The sequence below is a fragment of the Marmota marmota genome, unplaced genomic scaffold (genome assembly GCF_001458135.2).
Source record: "Marmota marmota marmota unplaced genomic scaffold, marMar, whole genome shotgun sequence".
Lineage (NCBI taxonomy): Eukaryota > Metazoa > Chordata > Mammalia > Rodentia > Sciuridae > Marmota > Marmota marmota.
Genome location: NW_025999982.1, coordinates 6,267,468 through 6,295,244, shown reverse-complemented (window position 1 = coordinate 6,295,244; position 27,777 = coordinate 6,267,468). Strand labels below are relative to the sequence as shown.

The 27,777-nt window shown below is 41.6% G+C and overlaps 1 protein-coding gene across 4 annotated transcripts in view; it reads left to right on the top strand.

Moving 5' to 3' along the window:
* The window catches only part of Btbd9 (BTB domain containing 9), a 403,587-nt gene that overhangs the window by 324,877 nt on the left and 50,933 nt on the right, over positions 1–27,777 (top strand). For all 4 annotated transcript variants that reach the window (XM_048805236.1, XM_048805235.1, XM_015487348.2 and 1 more), the window contains exon 9: positions 995–1,102. In XM_048805236.1, the coding sequence (XP_048661193.1) occupies positions 995–1,102 (108 nt within the window). The remainder of the gene's footprint in view (positions 1–994; positions 1,103–27,777) is intronic.

Below are 27,777 nucleotides of genomic sequence, written 5' to 3'. Positions count from 1 at the left end.
AACAACAGTGGAATAATATTGTCAATGCTCAAGTTCTTGTCTGGGTAGAAAAGTGGGATAAGAAGAAAAGGACCCAAATAATAACTTCCTAAATAATATTTAAGGAAGTTTTGCTAGTGAATATATGTTTGCCTATGTAGAAGATCCTCCATATGTGTGGGTTTGCAACAAATATGTACAGACTTTTTTCTTGTCACTATTCCCTAGAAAATACAATGCAACAACTATTTGCGTTGAACTCACTTTGTATTAGGTATTATGAGTAACCTAGAGATAATTTAAAGTGTACAGGAGGATGTGTGTATGTTATACACAAATACTATGGCACTTTGTGTGTGTGTGTGTGTGTGTGGTGGTGCTGGGGGTTGAACCTAGGGCCTTCTGCAAGCTAGGCAAGCACTCTGCCAACTGAGCTGTATCCCCAGCCCCCACTATTTTTTTTTTAAAGTAGTTTGAGCATCTGCAGGTTTGGGAAGATCCTGGAACAACCCTGCTACGGGTCCTTTGGGATTACTAGATCTCCAAATCAGTTAATCTTACCAAAGTTAGGTACATATACAGGTGAGAATGAGAAGAAACCTAAAACATGATAAATAAAGGTCATGGGGCATGCTAGTTATCATCAATTAGAAAGCAGATTCCTCCATGAGCAGTGGTCTCCAGGATGTTACGTTTAGTCAGCCCTGCCAAGTGGTGAATAAGGAAGGAGGACATGGAGACATCTCCCTCCAGAGCCAGTCTGAAGAACCATGCCAGTTAAGTGGACAGAGACTACCCAAAATTAGGGGATTTGTGAAATGAACTCCTACTGAAGAGACGAGCTGCAGACTGTTCTGTTCGTACCTTTGGGAAATTCACTTTCTTTCCCCAGTTCTGGAATTGTGATGTGCAGAGGAGGCAGGTTAGAAGGATGAGGTAGACATAGATTGTCCCATGCCTATGTCTCCATGCCAGTGAGAACATTTACAGCAATCTTGTTTTTCTCTTTGTTTAGATTGTTACTTTGGGACTGTGATGACCGCAGCTACAGTTACTATGTTGAGGTTTCTACCAACCAGCAACAGTGGACCATGGTGGCTGATAGAACAAAAGTCTCCTGCAAGTAAGTTGCCTCCTTTCAGTAATTTATTCCAATTGCAAGAGCAGTCTTTCTGATGGAGTCAGCAGTTCCAAGTATGTATTACTGGGACCACTGAATTATATTCTTCTTTTGAGGTTGAAAATGTATTACATCGGCTGGGGTTGTAGCTCAGTGGTAAAATGCTTACCCAGCACATGTGGGGGGCCCTGGGTTGGATTTTCAGTACCACATAAAAATAAATAAATAAAACAAAGGTATTGTGTCCACCTACAACTAAAAAATAAGTATATAAGAAAAGAAAATGTATCACAATAATCCTTTACCATAGTTTGATTATTAAGTACATATGGGAATTTACTTGATAGGACCAAATAAGCTTTCTGTTGAGATTTGAACTTGACTCACACTTTCGAAAATAATGTATATATCTAAGTAGGAAAAAGAAAGATACTTTCTTTATGCAATCCTCTCTCAGATCTTTCCCACATCCCACACTATTCCTTTAAGATATTTTTTTTTCTTCCTTAGAGAATTTTGCTGACGTGATACATACTTCAAAAATTATTCTGGGGCTCTATCTTACTCCCCACCCTCATACCAGTCTCAGAGTTAGCTAAAAATTTATCTCATCTCCGTGTTAGCTAGTTGTTACCAGAACTAAGGTAAGCCTTGTGCCTTAGGCTCTTCATGGGCAGAGGCATTTAATGCACTTAGCACGGGAGCTCTGAGCTTACCTAGTTGCAGGAACAGCTGGCAGGAAGGATTCTGCGGGTTCTGACCAGCCTAGAATCAGTATGTGAAGAGAGCCTTTTTGTACAGCCAGATTCTCTGGGAGACAAGACAGCAAATGGCTGCTTTTTCTTTCTTTCTTTTTTTTTTTCTTTCTTTTTTTTTTTTTTGGTACTGGGGATTGAACCCAGGGGTGCTTAACCACTGAGCCACATCCCCAGCCCTTCTTCTCTTTTTTTAAATAATGTATTTTTTTTATACCTTTATTTTATTTATTTATATGTGGTGCTAAGGCTTGAACCCAGTGCCTGCCTCACATATGCTAGGCAAGTGCTCTACCACTGAGCTACAGCCCCAGCCCCCAAGCCCTTTTTTTATGTTTTATTTAGAGACAGGGTCTTACTAAGTTGCTGAGGCTGGCTTTGAACACATGATCTTCCTGCCTCAGCCTCCTGAGCTGCTGGGTGCGCTACCACACCCAGCTCTTTTTTAAATTGCATTATTGTTCTGTGTTAGTCCAATTTCTATTGCTGTGTTAAAATACCTGGAAAATCAACTTATAGGGAGGAAAAGTTTGTATAGGTTCTTGGTTTCAGTCCATGGTCACTTGCTCTTGTTGCTTTGGGCCTGTGGTGACACAGTAGAGCAATCAGGGCAGGAACATATGACTGAGGAGGCCTGTTCACCTCATGGCAGCTGAGAAGCAGAGAAGGAGGAAGGAGATGGGGTCCTAATATTCCCTTCACGTCCTTGCCCCCAGTGACCTAACTTCCTTCCACCTAACCCACCTCCCAGTAGCAACCATAGACTGACAACCAGATCTTTACCACAGTTGCCTTTGGGGGACATTTTCAGTCCAAACTTTGACAGATTCACATACTATAAATTCACCCCTTATAAAGTGTATGATTCAGTGCTTTTTAGTATACTCACAGAGTTGTGCAGCCATCACTTCCAACGTTCTAGAACATCTTCATCACTCCAAAATGAAGCCTTCTCTTCATTAACAGTCACCCACCCCCATTTCTTTTCAACTCCTGCAATCCAGCAGCCAGCAATCTACTTTCTCTCTCTCTGGATTTTCGTATAATAGACATCTCATATAAATGAAATCTTATATGACCTTGTGTTCCTTACTTCTACTTAATGTGATGTTTTCCAGGTTAATTCATGATTGTAACATATATCAGAGTTTCATTTCCTTTTAAGAATAAATAGTATTCCATTGTATAACCAAATTTTTTTATCCATTCATCAGTTGGTAAATATCTGAATTATTTCCGCTTTTTATTATTATGAATAATGCTGCTATGAATAGTATATATATAAGTTTTCATATGAACATATTCAGTTTTCTTGGGTATAAACCTAGAAATAGCCATTGAGTCCTGTGGTAACTGTGTTTGACTTTTTGAAGAACTTCCAAGCATTTATATAGCAGTTAACACCATTTTCTGTTCCTACCAGCGGCGTATGAGGCATTCTAATTTTCCACAAGCACTTGTTGTTGTCCATCTTTTTGATCACAGAATGTGGAGGTGAAGTGGCATATCATTGTGGCTTCAATTTGCAATTACCTAATGGCTAATGATGTTGAACATCTTTTCAGGTGCTTACTTGACCAAGATTTCTAAATAGCATTAACAATGGCTTGTCTGAGGGCATGTTTGACACCATCACCATTACTATTATATTATCACAAAGCACATGTATGTTGGTTAAGGTAGCACTTGCTGCCGTAACAAATAATTTTCAGTATTTCAGTGACTTAACACAATAGTGTATTTCTCAGTCATCTAACAGTCACTGTGGGTGTTCTGTTGTCAAGTGGCCGTTCTCCACAGATGAATGAGGAACCCACGCATCTCCCTTCTTATAGTTCCACCATCATTTAGAGCCTCCTCAGCATCACATACATCTAGCTGGTAGACAGGAAAAGCTAATGTGGATGTAGTCCATTCCTGGCTAGGCAGGAAATTCCCATTGAAGCACAGATTTTGTGGGCATTTCTGCCACAGCTTAAGAAAACTAACAATTATATCCTAATTAATATTCCAGTACCTGCATTATTTTATCTCTTTTTGTCTGAATACAAAATGCTTGTGGGGTATTGTCCTTATTTTATAGAAGAGGAAATGAAGCTCAGAGAGAGTATCTTTTCCAAGGAGTGGAGCTAAGATTTAAACCCAGGGCTCTTTCCAGTCTACCGCATTGCTTCCTAGTACCAAAGCGTTACCTGAGGGCCAAGCCAGGCTAAATGATGGAAAAGGGCAGATGAAATGGTTAACTTTTCCCAAGCTCCTGGGACCCTCTTTATGAAACTAGAGGGTCTCTGAGGCCCATGAGCAACCAGCCATCCATTTGTCTTTCCAGAGTGTCTGCTCATTGAGTGTGTAGCTCCGGGACCAGATCTGTGCTTCCTCAAAACTTGTCATCTTTGATGTTTATCCATCCCTTATGACATTTTGTATGTTATAAAATATATTCCTCATCTCTCTCTCTTTTATTTTCCTCTGCCAAGGGTGCTATACCAGGTATCTTTTTAACAAGATCTGGTTGACTGTTGACCAGGTACATGTTATAATGATGTTGTATTTAGTGAAAAATTTTTTTAAATTAAAAAACGCATTCACTAATAACTCCTCTCATGTAACTTTGCATTAAGTCATCAATATCTTTGTTTGCTTCCATTACTTGATGGATTTAAATAATTTATGTTTTTAACTTTGTATTTTAGCACTTAGATGCTCCAGCAGTGTTTTACATATTAATAAATAAATAATACAGTAGAAGAACAAGAGTAGTGAAAAGACAAGTATCTTTTAACCCTATAAGGATCAATGGAACCCAGGGTTATGATTTTACATTTACAGGCATATCCTGAATTTACTGTGCTTCCTATTTTCAAGTTAGGCCTTAAGAAACTGAGAATATATATAAATGATTTTTTTAAAAAAAGAGAAGACTTCTTACCTAACATACTCCAGAGCAGACCTCAAGAGAGGATTCTATTAGCTTTAAGAATTGTAGCGTGTTCTTATTGAAATAGAATGTGAGTCATGTTATAAATAAAATTACATGGAATATTTAAAGATCATAGCTCTGCCTCTTGATAGCATTTTTCCTTGTCAAGAGATGAGAGCTCGGATTTCTGCTGTCCTCAGAGAAATCTCTCAGAATGAGTGGCTCCCTGTCTTTGAGCTCTGGGATTGGTATTTTCCTTTCTAGTTCTCAGGTCCTTTCTGCTAGACTTGACGCTTCTCTTGTTTTCATTCAGACTGGGGTCATCTTCTGCTGTAGATAACCTTGCTTTTGTATTAACTTTTTTTTGGGGGGTGGGTGGGTTCTGTGGATTGAACCCCAGGTGTTGTGCATACTAGATAAGCACTCTACTGCTGACCCACATCCCCAGCCCTGTACTAATTTTTTTAAATTAATTTTTACCCCTCTTTCCTTACCTAATATAATAATGTACACTTTAGTCTTATTTTGCTTTTCCAAGCATTGATTTCTTTTCTCTGCTGTCCTTTAAGTTGTTGAACAATTGATCTGTTTATTCAGCTCTTAAATTATGAACACAAACACACACATGGAAATTAATTTAAGTAATGCAGAGATCATTTTGTAAAAAGTAAAATTTTACCTTCCCATCTTCTGTTCCACTCCTTGGAGGTAACTACTTCTGACTTTTTTTTTTCTGTTTTTAGTTTTTGTAACTTCTTGATTTTTAATATTTTGAACCTCTAATAATTAAATTATCAGCTTTACTAACTTTTGCTATAATTCACTTCAGCACTCTTCATTTTTGTTAGTTATGATTTTCACTTTAGTTCTATTATTTGCCTTTTAAAATTAAATGATATACTTAAACCTCTATTTTTTTCATCTATCAATTGTGGACAGTAGTTTCTGGTTTCCTACTATGTTGATGAAGAAATTATTCCCCTCTATTTCCGTTTGTCTTTCTTCTTCCTACTTCCCATCCTCTGTAAGCTGTCCAACCGCACTGACCTTATAAAGGTTTATGATGTGGGGGCTGGGGCTGGGGCTCAGTGGTGGAGCACTTGCCTTGTGCGTGTGAGATACTGGGTTCGATCCTTAGCACCACATAAAAATAAATAAATAAATAAATAAATAAATAAATAAATAAATAAATAAATAAAGATATCGTACCAACTACAACTAAAAAATTTTGAAAAAATGTTTATGATGTGTACATTTTGTTCTGTAACCTATGCTGAAGTTTTCCATGTGTTAACTATAAAATAATCCTGAGAAGGGAAAACAACTGAGAGCTCATTATAATATTCTGATTATATAATATTGTTTGTTCACAACATATCTAGTAATTGGATATGCAGTGAGAGAAATATTCTATGTCACTAAGCATGCGCCCCTCTGGGAAGAATTGTACCCTGTTCAGATCTAATAGATCAGATTTTCTTATGAGTGTCAGAATTATTCCACATGTTGAATAGCTTTTTGTTTTCCTGAAGTTCCTAATTGCCTCTTTTTCCTGTTATAGAGCTTTTAAAACATACTGTTTATTCATTGGTTAATTTTGAGAAGATTGCTTCCTACACCTACTCTACAGCTGTGGTCCTAAACTTCCTTTCTCTTTCCTCTCTAGATTGGCAATATTGTTTCTTGGATTTTTTTTCCTTTTTTTGTTTCTTCCTTCCTTTTTTTTTTATATTTGTGTGTGTGTGTGTGTGTATTGTGGAATGTAGTAAAGGCTTAACAGGATCCTTTTCCATTTGCATGACATACTGACCTTGGGTCCCCTTACTTTCTAGATCCATTTCCCTGAAAATCTAATAGAAGTGGAACGTTAGCTGTTATTCAGTAGCACTGCTTATGATAAAAATTGCCCTGGTCACTAATTGCATCTATCCTGGGAAGACTGTAAATATCTGGTCAAGAGACAGCTTTGGGCTTTCCTGAGTGTGAAAACTTTTGTAAATTCACATGTTCCATGCGATTCTGGGATCTGTGCTCATGGAATGATTACAAGGGATATTGGTTTCTATTTGGAATGTGAGGCTTCTAAACCATAGTGTCTCCACACCTGCCCATTATTGAATCTTATCCACTGTTACCTGATTATCACCTGCAGGGCAAAAAGAGTAGCTCCTAGGACAATTATGTAGACTGCTAGAAAGACTCCCACTGGGAAGAAATGCCTGAAGCTGCCCTGGTGGTGGCTGCCATGTTTCCATTCTCTTTCCTGGGTGAACCTGCAGCCAAGTGTGGTTTGTTGGGTCTTTTGAGTCTGATCATTTAGTTAAGAAAAGATCATTCCTGGCCATTGCACTGTGTAAATCTGTAGGTTTTGTTTTGTTTTCTTCCAGAAAAGGTATATGGAAAGCAAATTTTCAGAATTCTTGCATATCTTGATCATAATTTGCATATGGTGTTCAGAAGTTTGAAATCTTGGACTTATTACCATCTAGCATCTAATGTTGCTGATGAGAATCTGATATCAGTCTAATACTTAGTCCTTATAGTAATTTACTTTTCTCTGTAGAAGCCGCTAAAACCATCTCTTTATCTCTGGTGGTCTTGAAGTTCACAGTGCTACGCCTGGCTGTCAGTTTTCCTCCATCCTGCTCAGCTTGCTTCACTGTGGAAGTCTGCCCGGTTGTCAATTTATGAATGAGTGATACTTCATTTGCCTGCCACCTTCTAGAAATTACTAAAAATCTTTGATGGCTTCCCTTCCAGTTTGCAGTACCTTTACAAATGTATTCGTTTGTATCTCTTTGAAGGCAGGCAGTGGTTTTCAGGAAGCAGGAGAGAGAGAGGTAGATGTGCCCACAGTATAGGCCATCTTGCACTCGAATTTCCAAAAGTTATACTGTGTGGACTGACTTATAGTCAGCTATTGATAATCCTGAGTGCCTGGCTGTACCTCTGCCACATTAGATAGTTGTCTTGTTTCATTCCAAAGTGTACTTCCTCACATATTGACATCATTTGTGTTCACATTTTTAATCATTTTGTCCCTTTGCCATGGTCCTGTTGGATAATGTTTGCCAAAGTGTGAGTTTCCTCAGCCATCATCCCTCCCAGACTGTGTCCTTGGCAAACATTTTGGCAAATGTAAATGATTAGGTATGAAGACTTGGGTAATCATGAGGGCTGGGGTTGTGGTAGAGCGCTTGCCAAGCATGCTTGAGGCACTGGGCTCGATCCCGGCACCCCATAAAAATTAACAAAATAAAGGCATTGTGTCCATCTACAATTAAAAAAAAAATTTAAAAAGAATTGGGTAATAATGAAAATTTGACTTTTCCACTTGAGAGTTCTTTGGTCATAATCTACAACTACCTAGTTTCTCTAGCTATTAACTTCTAATTTTCTCACAAATGTTCTGTCTGCCTGCCAGATTTACCACCCAGATTCCCTTCTGAATAGTTTTTTTCTTCAAATAAGTGTTCATTAAAAATGATGTTGTAAAGACTTTTTAATAACTCAAGAAAAATACTTACATAATGAGATTTTTTTGAACAGGGTACAAAATTATAGAAGTATTATCAAAAGTAGAGGAAAATGATGAAAGAAGAAAACCAAAAGGAAATTTGCCAAAATAGGACTAATGGTTGCCTTTGTGGAGCAGGATTATGGAACTTATTTCTAATTTTATACATTTTTTACTAATTTACATATATTTATTTTAAAGTCTAAAAATCATATTTGAAGACAAATTTTTCTTTGCTGTAGCTGTTGACGTTTTGTGGATGTCTGTCCTTGTCATTACTTGAGTAGCATATGCCAGCAGAGTGGCACACTTTATTCACTGCCAGCAGTAAATCAAAGAAATTAAATAAGTGCTGTACATGGCAGGAGCCCAGTAGCTCTTCAGGACCTTGATGCCACTTACCCCCGGCACAGGCTGTGCTTCCCTGAAAAGGACACTTGAACCGCATTCTGCTCATGCTTCTCCCAGGAGGGTCCCCAGGGCCGCTTCTCCTGGAGCACTTCTTTCTTTGCCTTTCCCCTGGACTCCAGAAACCCATTTCCATCCGAGTGTCCCTTCACCAAGGGGCCTGGTCTGGGGGAGGTGGGGGCACCCCATGGGAGCACGCAGTTTCTACAGCATCCTGACTTAGGAAGTGTCTCCCCTCTGCCCTCCCTAAGAGACCTGCAGGTGGGGCCAGCTCGTCTGCTGTCCAGGCGTCAGCATGATTGTGTTCATATCTGAGCCTTCTTGCTGACTGTGCTGTCCCTTACAGTCAGTAAGTAGCCTGGGGAAGGGCAGCACTGTGGGTCCTGATTCTGTAGGTAGTGCTAGTTATTCACCTGGGAACCTTTGAAAGAGGAATCATGTTTCTTCTCAGTGCTGAAGTGGCTGAGGACAACAGGATAAATTCAAGGTGGAGAGGTAGAGGCTCAGTAAACCCTTCTGTAGAGCAGCAAGATTGAAAAATGGCACATTGAAACCTAGACAATTGATTCTGAATGCTGTTTTCTGCATCTTCTTTCCCGTTTTTGGTGACAGTTGAGAAAGCTTTCTTTCTACCCGTTTGTTTCTTAGCCTGACACTCAACAGCACAAAGCCATTGGGCCTGTTCCAGGAGGTCCCTGGTAGCCATGTGATTGGAGGTCATATGTAGAGGGCTTGGTGTCACTAACGTGATGCATGAGAGACCCCGTGGGTTTGAGAGGAGGAAACGCCATCACTGTCGACACTGCTGACGATAAGTTCACAGTCAGTGTCAGGTTCAGTTTCCAGGAAGGGATTGAAGCTCGTGACTGTCACATAGATCCTGTGCTGAAATATCACTGTTTTCTTGTGAGTTTCTGCTGTGGTAATTTCTCAGCTTTCTCATTCCTGCAGGGCTGGAGGAGTGTGTTTACTTGTTCCTTCTGGAAGTGTGAGCCAATTAATAGACTCTGGTTGTGTAATTGTCACTTTTAAACTGCTCGATGGAGATTTTATTTCTCTCTTTCCATGCTTAATTCCATTTTTCTACACAGCATTTGACAATAATGAAAAAACAGTCATGTTCTTTCTTGAATTTTATTTAAAGGGCAAACATTGGTGTTAATTTTGTCAAGACTTTTAGAATTTGAGCATTAAAAAACATGTCCCTATAAGACAAATGGAAAAAAAAAAGAAGAAGAAGAAGAAGAAAGAAAGAGAAGGAAAAAAATTCAGATAACACACTCATAGAGGTCAGTTTTAGTACTTGGCAGATCCCTGTGTTAGTGACAAGATATCAGAGCCTGCCCTGTGGAAGGCATCTCTATGTGTGACCAGGCTTGGAGACACCTGTTAATCAAACTTTTGTTCATGAACTATGAACTGCCTTGAACAGATGAATATTTTGTTTATGTATTTATTTAGCAATGTTGGGGATCACTTCCAGGGCCTTGTGCATGCTAGGCAAACACTCTACCATTGAGCCACATCCTCAACCTAGAAGACTGTGTTAGAGTAGGAAACATTAATAGAGAGTCTGTCATTTGTACTTCAACCTTTAGAGGGGACTTATCTTTTGTATTTCAGAAGGTTTTTTGTTTGTTTGTTTGTTTTGTTGTACTAGGGTTTGAACCCAGGGCTTTATACATGTTTGGCAAACACTGTACACCTGAGCTACATCCTTAGACTTTTTAATTTTTTATTTCTTAGTTTGAGACAGGGTCTTGCTGTGTTATCTAGGCTGGCCTCGAACTTGTGATCCTCCTTTCTCAGCCTCCCAAGTAGCTGGGATTACAGGTGTGAACCACTGTGTTAGTCAAGTTTCCATTGCTGTGACAAAATACCTGAGACTATCAGCTGGAGGAGACAGATTGGTTTGGGATCACAGTTTCAGCCCACTTCAGCTGGCACCATTGCTGTGGTCCTGTGGTGGAGAGGGCTTGGTGAACAGAGCTGCTCATCTCATGGCGACTGGGAAGCAGAGAGGAAATAATGGGGTCAAAATATAGTTCCTAAGGGCATGCCCCCAGACACCCTCTTCCTCTAGCCGTGTTTCACCTCCTACGGTCTCTACACCTCCTAGTCCATTCAGCTATGAGCTGGAGACCTCATGATCTGCTCACTTCCCCAAATCCCCGCCTCTGAACATTGCTGCATTGGGCACCCTGCCTTCAACACATGAGTCTTTGAGGGACAGTTCATATCCTAACCATAACAACCCCCATACCCATACTTTGGAACATGTATGGAAAATGGATTTTGATGCTAATATGTGAACTTCCTGAGTTCTAAATTTAGAGCTATCTGCAGGTCCTGTGGACCCCCAGGGGGAGGCTCCCCCCACCCAGAACACTTGATAGGTGAAGAATCTGGAAGGCATGAAGTCCTCTTGGGTAGCAAATGAGGAGCAAGGAGAATCTGAGAGCTCTCGTTTCCCTCTTCCTTACTTAACCAGGAACCATGTTATTCTGTAAGTGTAGTATTTTTTTCCATGCCTATTATAAAAAAAAAATGAAACACACCTCAATTCTTAGTGAACTGTGTGAGCACCCTTAAAATGTACATGGTCAGGAAGATTCTTCTTTTATTATAGACATAATTTTCATATTAATATCATATTCCAAATGACAAAAACACATCGGGTCACACTAGTCCATCCACCATCACTTCTCTTCCGCTGTTCCCCACTCGAGCAGCCTCCCCCCTGCTCCCCGCACCTCCCTCAAGTTGTCTTCACTCACTACAGCGAGAGGAAACTTCTCCAGCGCAACTTTGCCTCACCCTGCTTAGGATCGTTCACTGTCTGCATCGCTCCCTGGATCAAGATCAGAATTCTTCACGTGCCTTCAGTGCCTCCCCTGCCTCTCCAGGCTCACCACCCCACTCTCCCTATTTTCCACGTTCCCGTCTCCCGGGTTCTTTTCCCTTCCCCACCACAGACAGAGGCTTTGCCCTTGTCATGGTGGCCTCTGTCTGGGGCCCACGCACCTGCCCTTTGTCTGGTTAACCTCCATTATCCTTTCTCAGCTCAAGGGCCACTTTCTGAGGAAAGTGTGCTCCTTCCACTCATCCCCATCAGACCACTTTGTTGCTCTGTCTCATAGATCTGAACTTCTTTCCGTCACAGCCCATACTGTAGCTTGCAGTGACCATTTCTTTTCCTGGTGGTTAAGCTCCTGTTGTTCTTCCCCCTAGAAGGTCAGCTGCATGAGAGCAGGGGTTTGGTGTCTCTACCTCCTCTCTTATCCATGGCAGCCTGGTGAGGACCTAGCACTTACAGGGGTCAGTGTGTATTTGTCTGAACTTATGGCTGCCCGAGTGCCATCATGGTATCCGTTCATGCTGACCCGCTGGTTTTGTTTGTCTGGTTACAGTCTGGACATCCTGTAAGTGGTTTTTGTCACAGAAGTCTGTACATCTGGGTTCAGATGTGATCACATGGAGCAAGGAAGGGTTTGTGTGAGAACATACACGTTTCCCTACCTAGTCTTTGTAGACTATGAATGTGTCTTCCCCTCTTTATTAATCCATCATCGATCTGTCATCCTTGATTCACTTACAGCCTTATTCCACAGATTTTAATTCAATCGTTGCCAGAGGTTCAGTTTTCTCTGGTCTCCACATCTCTCCTTGCCCCTCAAGTTAATGACTTGGATCCCCAGTAACAGTTTATCATTTGAGGTTGGTTATTGGCTAGATGTCCATTACCTTTATTTTTAACCACTCTTAGGAGAGAAAAGTTCTACTTTATGGAGGGGCCAAGTGCTTTTAGAACTGTTTGCCAGCTGTGTCCCTTTCACTTTGGAAATTGATTTGCTTTAAAATCCCAAGTTTGTCAGGTTAATATGTTTCAATTGCTTCTCTGAATTTTCAGAGTAAAAGGTTAAAAAATAAGAGCTGACCTTAAACTCTGGAGAGGGACTCAAAAATCTCTTGCCAAGGCAGTCCAGTCCCTCATCCAGCGTGGTAGGAGTCTGAGGCACATAAGAGACGTTGCTCTGAACTCCTGGAGAGCTCTCCTATCTCCTCTGGTCTCAGGATGGCTGTAGAAGGTTCCAGTCCCAGCACCAGGTGCCCAGTCAGCACCCCTTACTGTGAGCCAGGCTTGATTCACCCCTTCTGTGAGGCGGCATTGCCAGTAAAGGAATGCAGACGTGGGACTGCCCCTCAGCCCTAGTGTAGGCAAGCCAGCTGAGCACCACAGTACCTGTCAACACAGATCTTACCACATTGCCCAGGTTGGCCTTGAAGTTGTGATCCCCCTGCCTCAAACTCCCAGATAGCTGGGATTCCAGGCATGTACCACCATACCCAGCTTTGGTTTGGTCAGTACTAGGGATCAAAACCAGGCTCTGATGCATGCTAAACACATGTTCTGCCACTGAGCTACACTCCCAGCTCATACGTAAGCATCTAAAAATGAATACCAGCATCTACAGAAAAGGAAAATAGAACTCATTTGTTGATAGTAAGGAAAGGCCTTGTAGTTTAAGTGACCCACCTCTGTTTACTAAATTATAGTCAGAAATCTGCAAAAGGCTGTGTCCTGGTAATCATGCTATGATTTATGCTAGCTCAGCTCTATCCCAGAGTGCCAAGAGGTTTGTGTTTTCTTCCTGGGTAAAAAGAAAAAGGAAGAAAAGAGGAAGGGAGGAATTAAGAGGGTTGATATGAATTCAGAGATCCAGCATGTGCATAGATTAACTTTTAGAGCTGAGGCAATTGTGAATGGGGTAGTTTTCCTAATTTCTCTGTCAGAGGATTCATCATTAATATATAGAAATGAATTTGATTTATGGGTATTGATTTTATATCCTGCTGCTTTGCTGAATTCATTAATTAATTCTAGAAGTTTTCTGGTGGAGTTTTTTGGATCTTCTACGTATAGAATCATGTCGTCAGCAAATAGTGATAGTTTGAGCTCTTCTTTTCCTATTCGTATCCCTTTAATTTCTTTTACCTAATTGCTCTGGCTAGAGTTTCAAAGGACTATGTTGTATAGAAGTGGTGGAAGGGGGCATCCCTGACTTGTTCCAGTTTTTAGAGGAAATTCTTCCAATTTTTCTCCATTTCAAATGATTTTGGCCTTGAGTTTAGCATAGATAGCTTTTACAATGTTGAGGTATGTTCCTACTACCCTTAGTTTTTCTAATGTTTTGAACATGAAAGGCTGTTGCTGTATTTTGTCAAGTGCTTTCTCTGCATCAGTTGATAGAATCATATGATTCTTATCTTTAAGTCTATTGATGTGATGGATTATGTTTATTGATTTCCATATGTTGAACCAACCTTGCATCCCTGGAATGAATCCCACTTGATCATGATGCACTCTTTTTAAAATACGTTTTTGTATGCGATTTGGGAATAAACTTAACGAAAGAGGTGAAAGACCTCTACAATGAACGCTAAAAAAAATAAATAAATAAAGACCTTAGAAAATAGAAAGATCTCCCTTGTTCTTGGATAGGCAGAATTAATACTGTCAAAATAACCATACTACCAAAAGCACTATACAGACTTAATGCAATTCCAATCAAAATCCCAGTGACATTCCTCATAGAAATAGAAAAAGCAATCATGAAATTCATCTGGAAAAATAAGAGATCCAGAATAGCCAAAGCAATCCTTAGCAAGAAGAGTGAAGCAGGAGGCATCACAATAACAGACCTTAAACTATACTACAAAGCTATAGTAACAAAAATGGCATGGTATTGGCACCAAAATAGGCATGTAGACCAATGGTACAGAATAGAAGACACAGAGACAAACCCACATAAATACAGTTATCTCATACTAGACAAAGGTACCAAAAATATACAATGGAGAAAAGATAGCCTCTTTAACAAATGGTACTGGAAAAACTGGAAATCTACATATAGCAAAATGAAAATAAATCCCTAACTCTCACCATGCACAAAACTCAAAGTTAATCAAGGATCTAAGAATTAGACCAGACACGCTGCGCCTAATAGAGGAAAAAGTAGGCCCAAATCTTCATCATGTCGGATTAGGCCCTGACTTCCTTAACAAGACTCCTGAAGCGTAAGAAATAAAATCAAGAATTAATTAATGGGATGGACTCAAACTAAAAAGCTTCTTCTCAACAAAAGAAACAATCAGTGAGGTAAATAGAGTACTTACAGTTTGGGAGCAAATTTTGCCATACACACATCAGAGCACTAATCTCCAGGATATATAAAGAACTCAAAAAACTTAACACCAAAAAATCCCCAAAATTTTAATTGATGCAATCTAGGTGTACATAATTATTTGGCTGCCATCACTCCCTAGCCTGTCCCTCCTCCCTCTCCACCTCTAAGCAACATTTTTTTAAAAAAACCAAAACAAAATCAACCAACCCAATCAATAAATGGGCTAAGGAGCTGAACAGACACTTCTAAGAAGAAGATATGCATTCGATCAACAAATATATGAAAAAATGTTCAGCAACTCTAGTAATTAGAGAAATGCAAATCAAAACTACTCTAAAATTTCATCTCATGCCAGTCAGAATGGCAGATATTTCAAGAATACAAAGAACAATAAATGTTGGTGAGGACGTGGGGGAAAAGGCACAGTCATTCATTACTGATAGGACTGCAAATTGATGCAACCAATCTGGAAAGCAGTATGGAGATTCCTTAGAAAACTGGGAATAGAACCACCATTTGACCCAGCTATCCCACTCCTTGGTCTATACCCAGAAGACTTAAAATCAGCCACATCAATGTTTACGGCAGCTCAGTTCACAATGGTTAAACTGTGGAAGCAACCTAGATGCCCTTCAATAGATGAATGGATAAAGAAACTGTGGTGTATATATACAATGGAATATTACTCAACATTAAAAGAGAATAAAATTATGGCATTTGCAGGTAAATGGCTAGAGTTGGAAAATATCATGCTAAGTGAAGTAAGCCAATCCCAAAAATCCAAAGACTAAATGTTTTCTCTGATAAGTGGATGCTGATCCATAATGGGAGGGACATGGGAAAAATGGAGAAACTTTGATGGGGGCAATGGGGAGGAAGGAATGGGTAGGGGGAATGGGAGTAGGAAAGATGGTGGAATGAGATGGACATCATTACCCTAGGTAATGTATGACTGCACATGTGGTGCGACGCTACATGGCTACATCGTGCATCGTGTACAACCAGAGAAATGTAAAGTTGTGCTGCAGTTGTGTACAGTGAATCAAAATGCATTCTGCTGTCATGTATACCTAATTAAAATTTTTAAAAAATGTTGCTTAGAGGTGGGGAGGGAGGAGGGACAGGCTAGATGGCAGCCAAATGATTACATACACCTAGATTGCATCAGCCACAGCCACTCAAAAAAAAAAAAAAAAAAAAAAAAAAAACACTTTTAGAGCTAAAGGGGACACTCTTCTTGACTCTGTCTAGTTTGTCTTGTTCTCTGGCTTCAGCTGTCTCCATTTATATTCTCTCTTGGCCCCTCTTGGGATGCTGCCTGAAACTAAAACTCATCATCTTCTCTGCCTTGGTGATCTTGGCCTGAGCCCCAGCTCCCAGATGGGAAGCTGAGACAGCAGGTGCAAGTACTTTCCAGACTCTTGTCTGATGGCAGGACCAGATTAGTGCCCAGGTCTCCCGATTCTAAATCATTTTCCCCCAGAAGTTCGCACAGCCTAAAAGACTATAGTGAAAAAACTGACACAAGTAAGGGTATAGACATGATCAAAGTAAGGAATGCAGTTAGGGAGGTTTTCTGAAGAAAAAAAAAAAGGCATTTTGAGCCTTCCTACCTGCTGTGGGCCCATGTCCTATCTGAGACAACTGGCAACTTCCCAACCAAAGGACCTGTGAGCTTCAGATTTCAAAGCCATATAATGGTACAAGGCAGAAATAGACTTATCTTCAGAGGTGTGATAAAAACTATAGATTACAAAGAAGTCCACCTAGATTTTTAAAAATATTTTTTAGTTGTTACAGACTTATTATTTTATTTATTTATATGTGGTACTGAGAATTGAACCCAGGGCCTCACACATGCCAGGCAAGTGTGCTACTGCTGAGCCCCAGCCCCTCCACCTAGATTTTAATATGATTTCCTATCCTGCCATTATTAACACTTCTTCCCAGAATATTAATTTGACCAGCCTATTAGCTGTATCTTAATTCATACTTTGAAAATCGGTTTTGAAAGTATAGCCTCTACACCAGTGGTCAGGTCTAGATTATCTAGGGCTTCATTATCCAGGCTACAGAGCATATTAGCCTCTGTTTTTCTTCCTTTTTCCTTCCTATTGCCTACTTTTAAAAAAATCATTACACTGTTCATTAGGCCATTTATTAGACTATTTCCTTCCACCAAGAGAGACTTGCACGTGTGTGTGTTTTTCCTTCTGTTTTAAGCCAAGATCCATAAAGCATATTTTCCCCACAGTTGTCATTTTCTTTTCATGATCCCTTGAAATGGGATGTAAGTGAATTTCACCGTGGTGTTGTAAATTATGCACTGAGTATCAGTAATAAACATTTCTTACAAAGTTTGAAAGTGCAGTTTCAGAGTGGTGATCATCTGGAATTACACACATTTACCAGCTGCTTCAGAAGGAGTTCGTGCAGAGCCCAGAGTACAAAGCTAAACAGAGCACAAGAGTGTTTGACCTCCTGCTGCTGAGGTCAGCGGTCTTGGCCTCAGGAGTGGTCATCTTGTTCTTCCTTCTACCTCCAGGCAGCATTGCATGTTAAATTTGTCCTGGAGACCTTGTGGCTTTCCTTTGGTGAAGAAGCCTGGGTAATATCACTTGCTTACCTTAGTGTAAATTTCCTCTGGGGGGGGTGAGTCTCAGGCAGAGGAGGACGGAACACAATGGTAGTGCTCCGCTAGAGGAGAGCACCGGGTTCACATTGTTCCTTTTCCCTTCCTAATTCTCTCGGGAGTTCCTGGACTATGGGATTTGGCAGTTCTGACTGCTGAGCTTTGAATACAGAGTCTTTTCTCTAGGTATTCTGGTGTGGGGGGCAGGACAAGAAGGAGGGGCTCCTAGGACCTTAGTTACAGTTTGTTTTACATTTCTGAATCTTCTGAGTTCCAACTGTGTGCTAATCTAACGTTGAGGACTCCAAAGTTCCCGTTTCCCACAGCACCATCGAGCTACCCCTCTATCACAGCCTCTGCCTGTTTCCAGGCGCTTCCAGCAGCCCAACCGAGAGCCACCATGCAGAGAGCCGCCAGAATAGTGGCAATCAAGTTTTTAAGACGTGGCCTCTACAGTTACAGTGCATTCCATTCATTTGTGGATTTCTAGTCTTATTTTCAAATTTATACCTTCACATTGCAGTCTTATGCTTAATATTAATATTAGCTAACTTTACACATTTCTGAGGAGGTGAGCAGGGAACACAGAGCCCAGTCTTCTAAGCCTCTTATATTTAGGAATGGAACAGCTGATAATTTTTAGGCACTGTTTCCTTCTTTTGAAACTTCCTATAATTATCATTCAACCATTATTGAATAATTCCCCTTCCAGGACCCCAGTCTGTGTGACACAGGCGCATGTTAGCTTTAAAAAAAATAATCTGATTTTTACCCATTTATTACCCACTGTGTTAGGTCAGGCCCTGTGCTGAGCACACCCCTCCTCTGTGGGCTTACTAGTTGAACCTTCCCAGTCTCAATTTGCTCGGGACCAGCAAGAATTAGAGGCCTCAGCTGAGCACAGTGGTTTACTCCTATAATCCCAGTGACTCTGGAGCTGAGGCAGGAGGCTCACAAGTTCAAGGGCAGGCTCAGGTAATTAGCAAGGCCCTAAGTAATTTAGCAATTCCCTGTCTCAAAATAAAAAGGCCTGAGGATGTTGCTCAGTGGTAAAGTGCCCCTGGGTTCAATCCCCAGTACCAAAAAAAAAAAAAAAAAAAAAAAGAAGAGGCCTCCATCCAAATGCAGATAGAAGCACTGTGGATACACACCCAGGTCTCGTCTTCTCATAGTGCATCAGTAAGGATACCATGTTTGGGAGCAAGCAGCAAGCCTAATCAGGAAGACATGCCACACAGACCAGTGGGCTTGGCTTTGGTGGATGAATAAAAATCACTCCTCCTCCCTTCAGCCTGCTAGAGGGGAATTCATGCATGCCGCTGAGCTCAGATCTTCCCCTGAGATGGCAGGATTGCAGCCTGCATGTTCAGCCCATCCACAGTTCTGTTGCCTTCTGTATTGGAAACAGACCCCTCAGCCACAGGATGCTTAGTAAATTGATGGTGTCCTACTGCACTCCTGTACCAGTGCTCCAGCTGCCTTCTCTGATGATAGGTGTGATACTCAGTTTGTAATGAGCACTTGCACTTTATATAAACTGTGTAATACTATATAAAATAAGCAGTAATTTCCCACTTATTCTTGAGAACAGGAGGATTCTGCTTGGCTCTTAGTGATAGACAAAATATGGGGAGTTTTCCCCCCACCAATATGATGAATTTTCAAAGGCATCTCTTCTTTACAAGACAGATTGACAAGTTGCTTCCCGAGTTCGTCCAAAATGTGTAATGGTTACTCTTGCCTTCAAAGAGCCAACGTCAAATAAAATGGTTCTGAAGTAGCCATTTATAATAAAATAACTACATAGGTTCCTAAGCTCATTTCAGTTTTCTCCTTGCTGTGCTTTTCCTCAGGGGATTGGTATCTTGAAGCTAGCCCAACAGCATGGATGATAAAACTGCCAAGTCTCAAGTTATTGTTTTAAATTTCCTATAAGAGATTATGTCTTAAGTACAAGGGGACTCACTCAGGGACTCAGAGCCTTCCCTGAGAGGAGAGTCTTTTATGCTGTGTGCTCTTCTTACCTGCTTTCAGGACAGGGTGCTTGCTCTGATTTTTATATTTTTAATCATCAGGAAATACATTCGACAAAAACTTTGCCTTGTAACCCTCACTACTTCTGATTAAAGTTATCTCCCTTACTTTACCTTAATGCTTGTAATACCATAAGATTCAGTGTTTTTCTATAATAAATGAAGATTGTTTTCTCATCCGACTGCCTTTCCCCCCTTTGAGGTATGGCTTGCATTATCTATTTGTTGGTTCATTTTTGTAGGCCCCTTGCACCAATCAGGTGACTTGAGCAAAACCAGCAAATGTTGATATTGCGATATTGGGGAGGTCTTATGAATCACCAGGATGGGAGCCCTGGTACTTCCACAGTTGCTGGACACTGCCATTTATCTGTCACAAAGCTTGGCTTCCTGCAGATTTCTTGCCTAGCACTTCAATGTGTCTGACTTGCTAAAACCAGGATAGCACTGAATGGCGGCAGAGAGAGGCAGAAGTTGTGTGAGCTAGCCTTTCATTTAAAAGATGATTTTGCCTTTTTGGCACAGAGGTTGTATTTGTTCATCAGAATGATGGATCGATCCCCTCTGTGCATGGGGCTCTGTGTGGAGTTATGAAGAAAAGGGAAGATAGACCACTTGCCTGTGGTCTGGTTCAAAACAAAGTACACATCAAAACCCTCCCATCAGCTGACTCTTCCCAAGTGTCACCTAAAAAGCAAACCGGACTTGAGTGATTGTTTGCTCCCTTTGTCTGCCTAAAAATTTGTCCAAATCATAGAAGGACAAGTGAGCAGTATGAAGACAGTCTATTGGAACTAAAAGTCACATCTTTCTAAAGCCTGGCTGCTGAGCAGTGAGGTGCATGGGCGTGTGCCTGGGCGGGGACCAGGCCTCCGTGGGGCCCCGTACTTGCATTGTCACTCAGGGAAAGTGCTTCCCATCCATCTGGCGCATCCATTCTCCCAGAGCCCTTTGTTTCCCAGATCTGAATCTGGACACATCTCAGTGATTCCGGGATTTCAGGAGCTATTGTTTTCTTCCTCCCACTGCGCCTTCCATTGAAGCTGCTCTTCTGTGTGTGGAACTGAATCCACTCTGCACATGAAATGCACTGACCCAGGTGGAAGCAGAATTCTAATCAAATGTCAATAGAACAACCATTTGCTACCCAAATCTCTGGAGTCCTGGTATTATTGGTACCCACATTTCCACTTGTTTGTCTGCAATTTGATTTCAGCGCTGCATGTTGTCGTTGGGGTTTACTTAGGCCATTTGAGTAAAATTAGTATTCACAGTTCTTGAGGTCCTTTTATGTAGGAATTTTATATAGGAATCCCTTCTTCTAATAATCTTGTGTATTAGCAAACTGGTAATCCAAATATGGGTCTTTCCTTCAAAGCAGAGGTGGTTTGTCCTACATTTGTTTTGGGTGTCATTGTTTAGCCTCTATTAGAATGTTGGGTGTTTGGATTCCAGGTTGTTCAAAATGATGTTATAGACCCATGTTCTCCTTTAGAAATGTCTGTCATATGATTTGTTGATTTTACTGCAAACAAAAATTGGTGAGAGCTATGAAAAACTCCAGATTGTGTTTTCAGAGAGCACCTAAAGTCTCTACTGATGTTGCTAATTCCTGGTTCCCATTCTGTTTGGAAAAAGGTCTGAACAGGAAAAGTGCCTAAGAAGGTGTGGGGAGGCACTGTCATGATGACTGTTACTAAGTGGAACCCTGTTTCCTGTCAGAGTCTTGGCTTGGTTTTGTTTCCTATTTAAATGGCGCTGGGTCTGGAACCCAAGGGCCTTGCACATGCTAGTCATGTGCTGTGTACCTGAGCTACACTCCCAGCCCTTTCTCTTCTGGTTATAAAGAGATCCATAGTCTCAAGTTCCTGGCTCTGAGTCCTGTCCCAGGCAGCCCTGTCATCCCAAGTGATAAGGCCTGTCATTTCACCCCCAGGCCAGGGCTCTTGCTTTGTGGTGCACAAGTGGTCTCTAGTCACAACTGTATTTCAGTGTCACCGGTTTCCTTCTGTGTTCTATTCTTATGCATTTAAAGACATTCTGAAAAGTGTTCATAGATTCTCCAGACTTCCAGAGAAATCTACAATATGAGAAAGAAAGACCCAAGGGTCAACTGAACTTTCACATGTATACACCTTCGGGTAAAGCAGACATTTAGATAAAAATAGGAAGTGGTGGTTACAGGTATCTTTGTTTTTGTGTCCTTCCTTTACCTGATTTCTGTTGGTCTTTTGGGACCTTTTCCATCCCATGTGTACCCTAGATCTGGGCCATTTGCCACCAAGATGAGCATGTCAGGCTCATTTTTGTCACTGACCTCCCCATCTTCAACCTTGAAATGTGGTGATCTCTATTGTCAAATTTCAGCCAGTGGTTCTGAGAATCAGCTTCACAATGAAACCAAACCTTCCTGCCAGCCCAGGTTTTAGAGTCAAGACCTTTTTAGCTGCATTTGCGTATCAATCTAAAAGGTCTTTTCTGAAAGATCAGGGTTCAGAGATGTGGCCAGCCCTTGCTTGCCTTCAGCCCATACTCGCTCTCTCCAGTCCTGCCTGCTTGCTTTCAGAACTCCCTTTCTGGCAATAGGAGAATATAATGCCTACCTGCAGGAATCACTGGTGCAGATCTTTATCCATTCTTTCAGTCCTTTTTTGTGAAGTTCCTGCTGTGAGGTCTGGTATTTTGCCATGCAAAAATCTCCCTGACTGTAAAGTTTAAGATCCTGTGGGAGGGAGCTGATGCTTGCATTTTTGTCTTTCCTGAGTGAATGGCAAGAATGCAGAGTGGAATCCCTATGGTGCAGCAGTTTACTGTGTACCTACTGAGTGCTGGACACTTAACTGGGGGAGAGCTCAGAGTCTGCCCACCCCCAAGAAAGTACAGGCTAGTAGCTGAAATAAGCATGCATGTATAAAAGTGCAAATCTGTCAAACTTATGTTTAATATACAAGTACTTCAGTCTTGGCCTTTATGTTAGTGATTACGTTCTTGGAATACTTACCAGTACCTTGCCACCAGGAAGAAAAACGTGAAATATGGCAGATTTAACTGCACATGAAAGAAGTAAAGCAAGCAAAGTAACCATCCCTGGACTAGAAATTATGGCTCTGCCACTGACCAGCTAAGTGCCCTTGGGTAGATCACTCACTCTCCCTACAACTTTCTCTCCACATCTGTAAAATCCCATTCCTAAAACAAGGCTTGGTACTTAGCTCAGAAGGCTGCTTTTATTAAAATTGTTATCAATAAAATGTTTAATAGTTATGTAAAATATAACATAGAATGGATTTTCTCTAAAATTCCTTCGAATGTTTGCATATACACGTCTAAAGTGCTGGGATAGTGTGTTAGCTGGACAGATGAACGCACAGATAGCCACGTGCATGATGCTATACATGCACATGACTTGTGAACTCTGCCATGTGAGGTAGAAACAACTTTGAAAGTTGCTTCTCTCCCTCTCCTTAGCTCCTTAGAACTATCAGTAACTGGCAGGTACCTGAGTCCAGCCGCCATAGGTGATAGCTCCACCTCTACAGAAAGGCCTGTGACCTCAGATAGTCTTAAAAGCAAAAGAACAAAATGAAATGTATTAAACACCTCACTCCCTGGAGATGAAGGCTATAACAGATATAGCTGTATACCTGAAAAAACAAACAAACAAACAAACAAAAAACAGACTCATCTAGAACAGCAAATAAAGGTGCTGAAGCACAAGGTCAGATGGTCTTGTGTTTAAAGAAGGGCCAGGAAGTTAGTTGTTTCCTTCTAAAATCACGTTGTACATCCTCATGATTAGAAACCTTTTCCTAATGAAATATTAACACTCATTAGATGTTGGTTGTGCATTAAAAATGCCTTAACGCTTTATATTTTTAGCATGGACACAGTGGTATCGGTTAAAATAATTAGCCCTTGCCTGTAATCTAAAAGCCTTATCTCTCTTACTTTTTTGGAAGGCAGATGTTTTAAAACTGATTTGAAAATCAAATTTGCCCTTCAGTGATTTCATTTGGAAGAAACAGAGAAGTAAACATTGTAAAAAAGGCTCTGGGTGCATTATGCATGCAAATGTGGCAGCAGAACTCAGGTTCCCTGGTGGAGGTGGATGATGTCTGAGTGAGAAAGGTTGAGTTGTTTAAATGAATACAAAGGTCATCAACCCTCAGATCATGTTCTTCTGTCATCAGGTAGCAGGGCTGTTGCCTCGTGTTAAACTCCACCTGCCAAAAGGTAGGAATTGAAAGGTTCTGGCAGGCAGAGAGGCCACATTAGCAGTGCAGTGGCTGTGTTTAAAGTTCAGCCTTTTTGAGTCCTTGTTACCGCCCAGCCCTGTGCTGGGTGCAACAGAATGGGACTAGGAGGGGTCTGCTTTTCCCAGAACACCACACTGCTGGGGTTGGACATCTGGAGGCTTTGGTCACAAAAAAATTAAATATGTGTTGCAAAGAATCTCTTTGATATGCTTATGGGTTTATCTGATAGCCCCTTGAGGGTCAGGGGGCTGTGTAGTGTTCAACTTCAAATCAACACAACTTGGCATAGGGCCTGACATGATTTTGTAAAAAAATGATTGAATAAACTTAGAAATGAATGAGTTGGTTATATTTTGGGTACAATTTTGTCTTTTTTTTTTTTAAAGATGGAATTGCAACATAGATTTTTGTCACTTACAGTGAATTTAATAAAGGTTATCACTATGGAAGAGCAGAAAATGAGATTTAAACTAATCCAAATCAAATTCTTGCTCACTGTCCTGAAGATTAAAAATTGGAGCCCTCCTACAGATCTGGAGAGAAGAGGTCTCCCACTAAGGAAGCGTGACCACCCTGCCTAAAATTTGAATTAAAAATCCAATTGGCCCAACTCCTCAGTGAGTGGATTCTGGGAGGGGATGGTTCCCCAGGGTGAGCACAGCATCCTCTGGGCAGGGCTTTCTGGAGTGGGCGGGGCGGGGCCCCCAGCCTGGGCTTTGAGAGGAAGCCTGGCTTCTTTATATGATACTAATCCATAGTCCAGAGAGACTAATTTCAAAAGGCCTCATTAAGTGAACTGCAGCACGAAAGTCCAACGACAGGAGCCTTTGGGGAAGACTTTCTGCTGCATTACGCTCTCTTGTATCTTTTTATCTTTTTTCTGGGTGAGAATCTATCTGTCTCAGGTTTCTTGGGGAATGTGATGAAAACTTGTCTGGGCTGTTCTAGTTTCCACCCTCCCTTCCTGCTAGGAGGCTTGGCTCCAGGAGAGAGCTCTGCCAGGAGGAACTGCTGCTCCTTCTAGCCTTGCCTTCGCCTGCACAGACAAGATCATTGCACCTCTGACCTTGAACTGCGGCCAGTGTCTGAATATTTATCTGAATACACCTAGCTAGAGCTGTTTATGTCTCTAATCCTTGACGATTCTAAAAGGGCCTTCTTTCAACAAGCATTTGCATACCTCTGCACACGAGGCAAGGTAATCAAGCACTGCGTCCACCCCTTGTCCTGTCTTCTGAGTCAGGTAGAGAATTCACTGGACCCACTCCTGCACCCTGTATGTGGATTTCCTGTGTCACAGGCCTACCTGCGAAGCTTTTAGAGGTAAGATTCTCAGTAGACTGTTAACAAATGAAAAAGACAAGTTTTACAAAAGCTATAAGAGATCTGTGACTTCCATAAGAACTTGGCCATTCGGGATAGAAAAGGTATGATGTACAAACTAGGTGACCGATCAGTAGAAACCGTGCCAGCCCTGCTCTGAATGTCCCTAGTAGCATTCATTAGTTAGGATCATCCCAAAGTGGAAACAAGTCATATGTCCACCAGCTGATAAAAGGATAATTACACTGTGGTATGTCCACGGGTATTATTTGGTAATAAAACGGAATAAAGCTCCAATGCAAGCGACAACATGCACGGACCTCGCAGTTACTTTGCTGAGTCAAAGGAGCCAGTCACAGAAGGCACAGCATGGGACCGAGGCAGATACACAGAGACAGAGCGCGCCACTGGTCTCCAGGGACTGGGGAAGTTTGGGTGGGAATGTGGAATGACTGGCTGCTGAAGGTGCAGGGTTGCTTTTGTCATGATGTAAACTTCTAAAACTGATTGTGGGGATGGTAGCACAACTCTGTGAAGATACTAAAACCATCAAATTATACTCTTTAAAAGGGTGGATTTTATGGTTTGTGAATTATATTGCAATAAAGCTATTTTTTTTTAAAGGAAAGGAAAAAGAGACTGTGGGACATTCCAGACCTGGGCTGAAAGTGCCTGCAGGAGACTTCTCAGTGTTGGGGAGCAGGGCGCCTATGTGGGGAAGGAAGGCCACATTTTGTCCCACTTTGTTTTGTTGACGTGAGTACTCTGGATTATAGGGTGCCCACCAGTCCCCAGCTTTCAGCTCACAGAAGGGCCACATGCTGTTGGTGGGGCTGGGGCTGTTGGAGAAGGAAGCTGGACTGGAATGCAGCAGAGACGCTGCCGGTCCCTTTGAGAAGGAGGAAGAAAGGTTAGGGTGACAGACCCACTCTGCCTTCTCTCCTGCTTCTGCTGGACTCCCTCCCCTCCTTGTTTCTCAGGATTCTCTCTCCACAACTGTGTGCAGTACTTAAAGGCATTTGATTTACATATTCAAATCCATAGCTTTCCTGGTGCAGCCTTTGGGTGAGTGGAGGGTGCAACACAGGCCCTAGTGTGCCCATCATGTGGCTAGGCCATGCTATAGCAGACCACCAGGAGCCAGCAGAGGCTTCAGGGGAGTTGGCTCTGTGGCATTGGGGTAGGTGAGCTGCCCGACTCTGGATGAGTCATCCCAGCCCCTTTTACAGCCCACATTATGTGCTGGCCGATAGGTCAACGGTTTGAGTTCCTACTGTAGACAGAGTCTTATGATGACATTGTAATGGGATTCCAAGTCAATAAAAGTCAGGCTTTAAAATCAGAATGAGCCTCGCCCTTCATCTTATATTGGACATACGTATATATAAATGCAAGAGTTAGCGACATTTGCATGAACTTGACCTGCCTGAGCAGCAGCTCTCATAAATGGCTCTTTTGATATGAAAACAATCTAATCCTGTAGCCACAGAACTACACCGGCAATGTAGAGGTCTCTCATAGTGCGTGGTTTTTAAGTAGCCTGTCTGTATTATCCCACATAATGCATTTTACTACCAATTATTGTCTGACCTAACTCAGTGCTGGTAATTCAATTTGATTCTTTGATGGCATCATAAAATATTGATAACAAAGTAGATATTAATAATGGTGTAACAGTGGAACCAAGAACACTTTTATTAACGCAAGTGAAGTCATAGCAGGTACATTAGGTTTTTCTTGATTCTCTAATTCTCACCACAATACATTCATTCAACAAATAATTATTAAATCAGCACTTAAGTATTAGGACCTACAAGATCCCTACTTCCCTCAGGTTTGCATCCTGTGTGTGTGTGTGTTGGGGGGTGGGAGTGGGATAACGGATAGATGAGAAAGTTTCAACTACTGCAAGTGCTAGGAAGCCAAGGCAGCCACAGGGGAGGGCGTGATTAGGCTGTGACAGGCAAAAAGCAGCTACTGTAGGCCAGAAAGGCCTCTGAGAAAGTGTCACTTGAGAAAAGATAAGTGATAGAAGTCAACCTTCTAAAGGCCTAGGGAAACAGAATTTCGGGAATGGTGAAGGCCCTCGGGGGGATGATCTTGGGGGGAATGAACTTGGCACGAGTTCAGTGCAGAAAGGCAAGTAGCATAGTGAGGTGGGGTGGGGGAGGCAAGGGGGCCAGGAGCGCTCTGATTGTGTGTGACCTCGGGTCTTGGTATGGAGTGCGCATCTTGTTCAAAGTGCAGTGGGGAGTTATTGGAGGGTTTTAAACAAGGAAATGGTAAGAACATATTTCTGGTTTTTAAATTATTATTATTATTGCTGGGGATTGAACCCAGTGAGGCATGTACTTTACCACTGAGCTGAACTCCCAGTCCTATTTTTTCTTTTTAAAGTTCACTCTGGCTGTTATGTGGAGAATGAATTGGAAGGAGGTAAACATGGAACTGGGAGACCAGGAAGGAGGTTGTTGTTGTAACACAGATAAGAGATGACAGAGATTTGGACAGGGTGGTGACAGTAGGGTGGTGAGAAGTGTTGGACTGTGGGAAAATGGCCCATGGAGTGGGCTGGGGGTCCAGGTTTGGACCAGAAGGGGAAAGAGTACTTTCCTGCTCTGTCCTTGGTCCTGAACATTTTATCAT